We start from the raw sequence: 10,918 nt of genomic DNA on the forward strand, positions 1-10,918 counted from the left end.
ATTATTTGGAAGGCAGGGCCTGCCCCTGTCCTAGGATGGTTCGGATCTTACTCCATGGGCTGTCCTCAGACTTGTGGCAGTTCTCCGGTCTTGGCATTGTGAGTGCTGTATTTCAGGAGTTAACCCTTAGGATAGTGGGTGGACATTGTTAAATGTTGTACATTGTTAAATGTTTAGACTGTCCATGTCAAGAGACATGTATGAGACATGGTCGGGATGTAGCTCAGTGGGTGGAGGCAGGCCTAGCATACGGTACCTGGGTTAGATGACAGACAGTACTACACCCATGTGCTAGAGGCCCCACTGCCTGTGATTCCAGCTACTCTGGGACCTGGAGGATGATTAACTTAGGGATGTTCTGAAAATTACTCTTGGAAGCACAGTTTCTCTCAAGCTCATTTTGCTGCTGGTACGCACCTGCAGAACCTAGAAGAAATCTGTGTAGAATTTCACCTTTTTTTTTCTAATTTTACCTTTAGTTCTACATTGTGAACTAATTGCCAAATTCAGTCGCATTAATAACCGTCATTAATAACTATCACTTTGAATAGTTTCTGGGTTTTTATGCCAAGATAGTTGAGAGCTCTGAGCTTTTTTGATATATCTAATTTAGAAAACTTATTGAAAGCATTTCTCAATGGCTGTTGCAGCTCTTGGTACTTCGCTTCTCAGCACGGTAGTGACAAGTCAAGTCTAGAGCAGCTTGATTTGCTGTGTGTTAGTTCAACTACCCCCACCCACCCTGCTTAGTATTCTGGTTCCCTGAAAGAAATACTCAGGTGTTTCATTTAAATACGCTGTTACACTTCACTTGCTGGAGGATCTGTCTATTTTGGTATGTTATTTGTTGTTTTGTATCCAGGGCTTCCGGAAGCAGTGTGGGGAAAGATATTTTGTGATTTCTTAGAATTTTAGGAAGACCCTATAAATTAAAGTGAGGTTTTGGGATCATGTCACAAGATAACAAGCAGTCTACTTAAAAAGTGTAGTGTTTTGAGTTAATGTTTTGGTTTTAATGAAGTTATTTTTTAAAATAGTTGTTCTGTTGTATTTGAACTACCATTAGAGCATGGATATTTTTGTGAAATAGCTCTAAAATATATGGATTATAATCAGGGTGAACAGGGAAACCCCGGAAGTTTAAACTTAGTTAAAAAGGAGACACATAATTCTTTCTAGAAATAAAGTAGTGCACACTCTGAGTGCTAGGTAGAGCAGGTGTTTGCCTTGGGTACAAGAGCTGTTTACTGGGAGCGCTGACCACTGGAGAGCCTTTTTAGCATAAAATGTTGACTCTTTCAAAATGAAGTTCTGTAAAAATTTAGTTCCTTTTAGTTATTGTTTGTTTTAGATTACAAAATACTCAGTGTCCAGTTACTGGTGGTTTTTATTATTTTGCTTTTGTTTTTTTGAGGCGGGGCCTCTTATGTAATCTGGCTGCCCTGGAGTGTGCTATGGTAGAGCAGACTGGCTTTGAACTCACTGAGATCGCTGCCTCTGCCTTTCTAGTGTTGGTATTAAAGGTGTGTGCTCTTAACAGTGTTAAAAACTGCATGGTATTGGTACAGTGATAGGCAGGCAGATCAATGGAACAGGATTGAAGATCCAGAAATGAACCCACATACCTATGGCCACTTGATCCTCGACAAAGGAGCTGAAAACATCCAATGGAAAAAAGATAGCCTTTTCAACAAATGGTGCTGGTTCAACTGGAGGTCAGCATGCAGAAGAATGCGAATTGATCCATCCTTGTCTCCTTGTACTAAGCTCAAATCCAAATGGATCAAGGACCTCCACATAAAGCCAGACACTCTGAAGCTAATAGAAAAGAAACTGGGGAAGACCCTTGAGGACATCGGTACAGGGACAAAGTTTCTGAACAGAACACCAATAGCATATGCTCTAAGATCAAGAATTGACAAATGGGACCTCATAAAATTACAAAGTTTCTGTAAGGCAAAGGACACCATCAAAAGGACAAATCGGCAACCAACAAATTGGGAAAAGATCTTCACCAATCCTACATCAGATAGAGGGCTAATATCCAATATATATAAAGAACTCAAGAAGTTAGACTTCAGAAAAGCAAACAACCCTATTAAAAATGGGGTACAGAGTTAAACAAAGAATTCTCACCTGGCAGAGAAACATCTTAAAAAATGCACAACTTCATTAGTCATTAGGGAAATGAAAATCAAAACAACCCTGAGATTTCACCTTACACCAGTCAGAATGGCTAAGATGAAAAATTCAGGAGACAGCAGGTGTTGGCGAGGATGTGGAGAAAGAAGAACACTCCTCCACTGCTGGTGGGGTTGCAAATTGGTACAACCACTCTGGAAATCAGTCTGGTGGTTCCTCTGAAAACTGGGCACCTCACTTCCAGAAGATCCTGCTATACCACTTCTGGGCATATACCCAAAAGATTCCCCAGCATGTAATAAGGATACATGTTCCACTATGTTCATAGCAGCCCTATTTATAATTGCCAGAAGTTGGAAAGAACCCAGGTATCCCTCAACAGAAGAGTGGATGCAAAAAATGTGGTATATATACACGATGGAGTACTATTCAGCCGTTAGAAACAATGAATTCATGAAATTCTTAGGCAAATGGATGGAGCTGGAGAACATCATACTAAGTGAGGTAACCCAGACTCAAAAGATGAATCATGGTATGCACTCACTAATAAGTGGATATTAACCTAGAAAACTGGAATACCCAAAACATAATCCACACATCAAATGCGGTACAAGAAGAACGGAGGAGTGGCCCCTTGTTCTGAAAAGACTCAGTGAAGCAGTATAGAGCAAAATCAGAACAGGGAAGTGGGAAGGGTTGGGTGGGAAAACGGGGAGGGAACGGGACTGATGGGACTTTCGGGGAGTGGGGGTCCAGAAAAGGGGAAATCATTTGAAATGTAAATAAATATATCAATACATTAAAAATAAAAAGATGTGTGCTCTTAGTGTTTTTTAGAGATGGAATGAGACTTTGATAACCTATTCAGTATGAATTCTTGTATGAACTTAGCATGAATTCCGAATGAACTGCTTGGCATTTTCCAGATTAATAAGTATAGTATACTTACCATATTGACCTACATAACATCTGATAGTAATATATTTTTTGCAAAAACTAATTTGCTTTTATAACGACAATTGGGCTGATTGGAGCAGGGGTTCAAGAACCCTTTTATAAAGGCATTTTATATTTTAAAATACATGCTATTTTTTGTTGAAACAGAACAGGGCGTGTATGTTGAATTAATTATTTTGTGCTGAACTTTTTGAGTTATTTTTGAGTATTTTTTGAGTATTTTTAACTGTTAAGAGAATATGAAAGGTAAGTAGAGAACTGTGGAATTATGGTAGGCTAGCCAAAATATTTTATGAATCTTTTTGAGTTTTTTACTGACTTGGTGTGTTTGGGGGTTATCAGAGTTCTGAGTATAAAAAGAGACTCACCTGTATCATTACCATTTTTAACTTTAATGTGAAAATGTTTGTGTTAAGTCTTACCAGAGGTAAGAGAATATGAAATTGAATATTTTTCAGGTAATGACACGCATTAGTTTTTTAAGCCATAGAATTAGAGGTAGAAGTAAGTGTTCTTTAGTGCTATATGAACTTTGCATACATTTAATTTACATATTTTAAATGAAGATATGCAATTAGGACATACCTAATTTTGTGTAGAAATATTTATGAAAAGCTAGTTCAGAAATGTTTTTTTCTTTGTTCTGATTCTAATGTATTTCTTATTTTTATAGAATAAGTTATCAATATTTTACAGGCTTAAGCTATGTCTTATAGTTCTTCCCAATATATAGGAGAAATCAGTTTGGTATGAATCTGAGAATATTTTTCCCATGCTACCTCAGGGTAAAGCTCCAGGGATTGCTTCAACTATCACTTCAATGAGCAGCATCTGCAGTACAGTTGCAACACCTGCCAGTTATCACTTGAAGAATGATCCCAGGGAACTAAAAGAGATGAAGCAGGTTTGTCATAGGAGCTAACAGAAGTAGGAGTCTACTAGTGTTAGTAAGTTAATGTAGATGCCTCTGCAGATACGCGATACTTAGTGCATTGATACATAGTTAGAATTCATTGTTTTTGAGAAAGGGTCTCACATAGCCCGGATTCACCTCAGCTCAGAATATAGCCAAGGATGGCCTTGAGCTCCTTAACTTCCTGCCTTCCTTACAAATGCTGAGACCTGCTTCTGTGCTGGGGCGTCCTGTATTCAAGCATTGCTGAGCTTCTCCAGACACAGGAGTAAAGTGGTAAACTGTATTTAAAGTTAAAGTTACAAGTAGAACTGAAAAGTCCTCATACAGTTCTATTCTATTCTAAAACAGTACTCAGCAGAATTACAGTGTTGAGCTGGACCTGGGTGTGGACAGAATTAAGTTGATTTCGTTTTTCCTGTGAGTGAGATATAGGGAACAAATGCTGAAAATTGAATCTTATATGAATTAGCATCGCAGATACATAGTAAGTAGTAAAGCTGTCAAGCACTGCTTTTCTACAAACTTCTGTGCTTGTAGGAAAGAAAAACAATATTGTTTATTTTGTTGTCAAAGTAAATGTTTTAACTGTCATTGTTAACTTGTAATGCCTGGGGATTAAAAAATAATTGTTACTAAAAATGAGGTCATAATTTGACTAAGCATGTATATACTTAGATATACATGCATATATATATATATAAGGTTAGGGTAACTCAGTTTGTTGGTAGAATAGGTACTGTATAATTCTTTTTAGAATTTATTACTTACTGAAAAGTTCCAAAATGCTATAGTTAATAGTTGAGTGTTATAGGTTTTTATACTTTGACTCAGCTTAGAAGAGGGTATGCATACTAAAAAGTTTTAAAATTTTTTTAATTTTATGTGTGTGGGTGTTTCACTTACATTTACACATAAATATATTTGTACACCACATGCTCCTTGTCGTGTACCAGTGGAGGTCAGAAGAGGGCATTAGATGCCCTGGCACCAGAGGTAATAGATGGATGTGTGCTCCCATGTGGTGCTGGGAATCCTACTAGTGACAAGAATGTCTTTGAGCTCCTTCTAAAAAGCAATGGTGCCCTTCACCATTGCACTGTCTCTAGCTCCCTAATAAGCTCTAAAATACCTAGCACTAGGGAGACAGAGGCAAGAGAGCTCTGTGAGTTCAGAACTAGCCTGGCCCAGATAGCTAGTTTCAGGCTAGCTGGGTTCCGTAGTGAGAGCCTCTACAGAACAAACACACAAACAAAACCCTAGACCCTCTTTTTTTTTTTTTTTTTTAAATATAAATCTCTTAACTCTGGCTTTATAATTACTTTTGGTGATCATGGGCTAGTGCTGTTAGGGCAGAAAGAAAAAAATTTAGCGAGCCTTGGTTTTTGAATATTTCAATTCATAGATTAACACCTTAATTCTGACAGCGCAGATATAGTTTTTACCTTTAGCTTCATGTATTGACACCCTTCACTCACAGTAGTGATAGAATGGCCTTTAGCTCCTCTCTGAGAGCTTCATTGCAAATATTTACTCTGCCATAGGTGTCACTTTTCCTTTCTGTGTCTAGTTCCTAATTCCTTGCTGTTTGCCTACAAAGTTACTGAAAGTGAAATCCTTATGGGACTTTTGCAGTTGGACAAAAGAGCGTAGCATAGTAGAAAGTGTAAAACAGAGTGGCTTGTATTGACACCCTGCTGTAGCTCATTGTAGCTTGACGGGTTACAGCATGATGCTGCGTGGGTTGGTAAGAGTCAGGCATGTTGAGTCTGCTTATTTGGTTGATCTGTGGTCCTAAGAACAGTCTCCTCTTCTGGATCAGTCAGAAGTAGCTTTAGCAAGAGCAAGCTGGCTTCCTGCAGCAGGCAAGCTCGCTCGCTAATGACAAGTATTTACACAGTCACCTTTTAGAGTTCCCACGGAGACTCAGCCTTCCTTCCCCTTGATTTCCAGCCAAGCCAGGTTGTTTATACATTGGAGATCTATAAGTTAGGTTTTTTTTTTTTTTTTATCTGCTATGTATTGTGAATGAGATACAAATTCCAACTAGTAGCTGCCCATCAGATTTCTAACAAAAGTGAAATATTTACTGATTTTGATAGTCCTAGAGTGGAATATTTAATGAAATATTGTGCCACTTTAAGTAATTAAAAGAGACATAAGTAGAATGCACACCTGTATAGTTACATGAATGCTGGCTCTTTTAGTCTGTAGTCCTGGGTGATTGAACCAAGGGCCTTGCACATTGTATAAAATGCATATGAAAATATGCAGGAAGATAATATGAATAGTAGTTTATTTGGTTAATGATACAGCAAGAGTGGTCATGATTTTTTTTTAGGGGGGGTCTGGAGTCCTGGTTGCACTGGAACTTACTATGTAGACCAGACTGGTCTTGAATTCAGAGAGTCTCTTAATCTCTGGCACACCCAGCATATGTTTTTTAAGAAATTAATTTTTTATTTTAAGATCATTAACATTATTTATTAGCTTCATATAATTTTATAATCAACATGGGGCTAACACCAATTTTTCTCTCAGTGTTTTGCTCCTGTCCTGGAGGTTGAGCCTAGGACCTTCTGCATGTGAGACAGGTGTTCTGCTTAGTACTTTCTTCATTGTTAAGTAAAACGTGAGGTTGTTAAGTGTTCTCTCTCTTTTAATTTTTTTATTTTTTTTATTTTTTAAGTGTTCTCTCTTTACAGACAGAGGTGACATGTCTTTTTTTTTCTTTTTAAATCAAGTTTAATTGTGCAGGGTGGGATTTGAAATCAGTTTGAAGTGAATTTAATTATTGTCAAGGAAAAAATCTCAGAAAATATTGTTAGCAAAATATGAAGTAAAGGTTTTTCTTTTAGAGATGGGTTTGGTTGGGCATTGGGGAAATTGCGATAAAGAACAACAAGCCTGTCAGCGAGTGAATCTCAGATTCAGATTGAAGTAAGCAGCTCTTTTAACTTTGAAGTATGCACCCTTCTCAGCTGTGAAACTTGAAAGTGGGAAAAATTTGCCCACGGTAGCTAAGTGTTGTGCATTAGAGCACTTTGTTGCTTTTATAAAGCACTGGCCAGGCAGCTTTGGGAGAACTTGATTAGGCTGACATTTGGCAGGTACAGTCCAGCCTGGTAGTGGTGGCGTGGGCAGGGTGGTCAGGCTGCAGCTGCAGGTGTCAGGGAAGCAGTGACGAGTGCCGGTGCTCACCTATCTCCTGGTGACTTGTCCCACAGTCCTGGGTGGTTCCAGATCTGTCTAGTCGACAGAATGGTTGTGGACAGCCTCTAGTCTTGGTATAAATGACTACTTTGGAATGTCATAAAACTTACTTTGGGGTATCAAAAATATCTTGATTAGTGATTTTTACCTGGATTAAAGCTTGACTATTTTAATTTATTTTGTGGTTAATAGCAAACATTTGCTTGCTATCATGTTATTGACTTTTACCTCTCGAGCCTTCTAAAAATTTTTAACAATTAAAAATTTAAATTGAGAAGGATGACTTTATATTGATACTGTTACTGTATGTGGTGGCATAATGCTGGATTTTAAGGATATTGAAACAGTTTAGATCACAGGCTTAGATAATAATGTTGGTGTTGCCACAGGTGTCCAAGTGCTTACGGTGTTGGTAAGACAGAAGAATTTGGACCTTACAGTTTTGAAAGTTGTCTTAACCTGCCACTTAAATTGAATATTAATTGGACAATCTTACAGTTTAAATAATCATCTGTGTTTAAGACCATAGACAGCTTCCCATTGTAGTGATTTGTTTATTGTTTTCCTCACAGTGTTTTTATCTTTTAGTTACTTTATTCCATTAATAGACATTAGATTGTTTCTGACTATGTGTTCTTAGGTAGTTATGAATTTATTGGAATGATTATGAGGTTGTCCTGTTCCTTCCAGTTCATAAAACTTCATTTGACTGCAGAGTCAGACCATTAAAAATGACCTGGACTTCTCATTCAACATATTTCCATTGACTCACTGTTCTCGGTCAGAGTGTGTGTTTAGGGGTAAATAATAGAGAAGTAGTGAATCTTCTTCCATTTGAAATTCTAGAGTAAAGAGTATAACTATGTTAAGGTAAGTGCCAGGAGCGTGGGAGTGGAAGAAATAGGCTGCTTATTTTGATTAACTGCTGCTATTATTGACATGCTTCACTGAAAACTGTCTACAGATGATCATATTTGCTACTTAATAAATCTTAATACTTAGTTGAAACTTGCCATATTTTCATGACATTTTTTAGAAAAGTTGTAGAACTTAGATTTTTATTAGTTAAAAATCCATACATTTTTTTGGTTAAAGATTCCCAATATCTTTGAAATACAGAATGATATGGAACCTAGCAAAGCTGTTCCACTGAATGCATCCAAACAAGATGGACCCCTGCCAAAACCACATAGTGTTTCGCTCAATGACACGGAAACAAGGAAACTGATGGAAGAGTGCAAGCGACTTCAGGGAGAAATGATGAAGCTCTCAGAAGAAAACCGACACCTGAGGGTAAGTTTTCTGGGTTGAAAATGAGGTAATTGGAATAAAGGTATAAAGAATGTGTTAGTATTGTTTAGCAATCTCTGTTTTTAATCTTGTTGCTGATTATTTTTTATTTAACTCGTTTGAGTGTTCTTATTACTTGGAGCTAGTTGGAGCAACCACATGGTGCCTCACAACCATCTGTAATGGGATCTGATGCCCTCTTTTGGTGTGTCTGAAGACAAGGAATGTGTGTTTACATACATTAAAATAAATAAATCTTTTAAAAAATATTTTTTGACATTGGATAGGATTATATTTCTGATAAACCCATTGGAAAGTGAAAATATCCCAAGTTGAAAATGCACCCAATGCACACCTTTTGACTGTCCTAGCTTAGGTTAGCACATTAGCTCTGCTATTGAGCAGCAGAGTACACGGTGTCTTCTGAGAGGATCATAGCACATGTCTCTAGCCTGGGGAAGATGGGTTTAGAGGACAGCTGATAATGATGCGCGTCACCTCAAGCTCCTAATGTCAAAAACAGTAAATTAAACTGTAATGAAGCTGGAGATGCCCGTGAGTGGCTGAGGAATGGTGCGAGGATAAAATAGTTTACACTGAGGTTGTAACAAGTCTCTGGTTTCTTAGGTTTATAAACAGCAGCTGATGAAAGCCAGCCACACAGTTGAGAGGAGTCTGTAACTTCCCCAGGACCATGTGACGTGTGACATGTCACTGTCATAACAACCGCCTGCTGTCCTGGGAGAAGCCAGGGCAAAGTCACTGTACATATCTATCATAGACTATCAGAAATGTGAACTCTGTAAGCAGAGGGCAGCTTGTTCCTTTACATGGAACAGGAGCTTTAATACAAAGAGGCAACGTCCAGCCTAGGCTGGGAGCTCCAGAGAGGGGTCCTGTGTGTAGTCTGCGTTACATGTGCTCTCTGCTCCATGGTGACCCCTTAATATGTGTTATTCCCTGTTTTGCTTTGCACATATCAAGACTATGAAAATGATACTGCACCCTAAATATACCGTCTCTCTCTCTAAATCTTGTCATCTACCTCAAAATAAGTCCTTGTGTATCTGCCATGTGGGTTTTCAAGTTCTATTGAGTCAGTAAACCCGCCATACAGGTGTGCTATTGATCGTCTCTGGCTGATGGCTGTAGCCAACCCAAAATGCCATAGGGCTCATTGGAAGGAAACTTACTGTTTTTTAGGAATACGTTCTCAGTTTCAGTTTTAAAGGTCACTGTTATTGAGGTGCAATTCATATCATACGAAAGCAGTAATTTTGATTGTTTTGGCAGATTTATAGAATTATTCAGCCGTCACTTTAATACAGTTTTAGAATTTTTCCTGATTCCACAGGTTCCCAAGGTAGATGGGAATTTATTGTTGCTCCTATGCCTAGCCGTACACATTTGCTGAGCTCCTTTAGGAACGTTAGCTCTGCTACTCAATTGTGTGTGCTGTCTAAACATCTTTGTTTTGTGTGTTTTCCCAGGATGAAGGCCTAAGGCTCAGAAAGGTAGCACATTCGGACAAACCTGGATCCACCTCGGCAGTGTCCTTCAGAGATAACGTCACCAGTCCTCTTCCTTCTCTTCTGGTTGTAATTGCAGCCATTTTCATTGGATTCTTTCTAGGGAAATTCATCTTGTAGAGTGAAGCATGCAGAGTGCTGTTTCTTTTCTTTTTTTTTTTTTCTCTTGACCAGAAAAAAGATTTGTTTACCTACCATTTCATTGGTAGTGTGGCCCGTGGTGACCATGGCCCACGTGACCATTTTTTTTTGTGTGTGTGTGTACAGCGTCATATAGGCTTTGCCTTTAATGATCTCTTACGGTTAGAAAACACAATAAAAACAAACTGTTCGGCTACTGGACAAATTGTATATTATCAGATCATCACTAGCAGATGTCAGTTGCACATTCAGTCCTTTATGAAATTCATAAATAAAGAATTGTTCTTTCTTTGTGGTTTTAATAAGAGTTCAAGAATTGTTCAGTCTTGTAAATGTTATTTTAATAATCCCTTTAAATTTTATCTGTTGCTGTTACCTCTTGAAATATGATTTATTTAGATTGCTAATCCCACTCATTCAGGAAATGCCAAGAGGTCTTCTGTGGGGAAATGGTGCCTCTTACTGTGTAAATTTTCTCCTTACCTTTGCTAATATCATGGCAGAACTTTTCTTACCCCCTGTGAGGCAGTTTGTTGACTGAGTTTTTCATCCTTACAATCCTGTCCCATGGTATTTAACATAAAAAAAATAAAACTGTTAACAGATTCTTGCTCGATAGCTTGTTTGTGTCTGTCATGTCATTTGTGCTGGGTTGGGGTCAGGTCGGAGTGGCGGGAGCCAGGATGTTCATTCTGCAGTGAACTTTACTGATTAATTTGCTTATTTGCTTTAC

General features: G+C 38.1%; 1 protein-coding gene across 2 annotated transcripts in view; it reads left to right on the forward strand.

Moving 5' to 3' along the window:
* Vapa (VAMP associated protein A) overlaps positions 1-10,207 on the forward strand; it is a 35,471-nt gene extending 25,264 nt beyond the window's left edge. The window contains exons 5-7 of one of the 2 annotated variants that reach the window (XM_052192427.1): positions 3,884-4,003; positions 8,345-8,518; positions 10,006-10,207. In XM_052192427.1, the coding sequence (XP_052048387.1) occupies positions 3,884-4,003; positions 8,345-8,518; positions 10,006-10,164 (453 nt within the window). In that variant the 3' untranslated portion in view covers positions 10,165-10,207. The remainder of the gene's footprint in view (positions 1-3,883; positions 4,004-8,344; positions 8,519-10,005) is intronic. The other variant, XM_052192428.1, reaches the window with a different exon arrangement.
* The last annotated feature ends 711 nt before the right edge of the window (positions 10,208-10,918 follow it).

The sequence above is a fragment of the Apodemus sylvaticus genome, chromosome 9 (assembly GCF_947179515.1).
Source record: "Apodemus sylvaticus chromosome 9, mApoSyl1.1, whole genome shotgun sequence".
In the NCBI taxonomy this organism is placed as follows: domain Eukaryota; kingdom Metazoa; phylum Chordata; class Mammalia; order Rodentia; family Muridae; genus Apodemus; species Apodemus sylvaticus.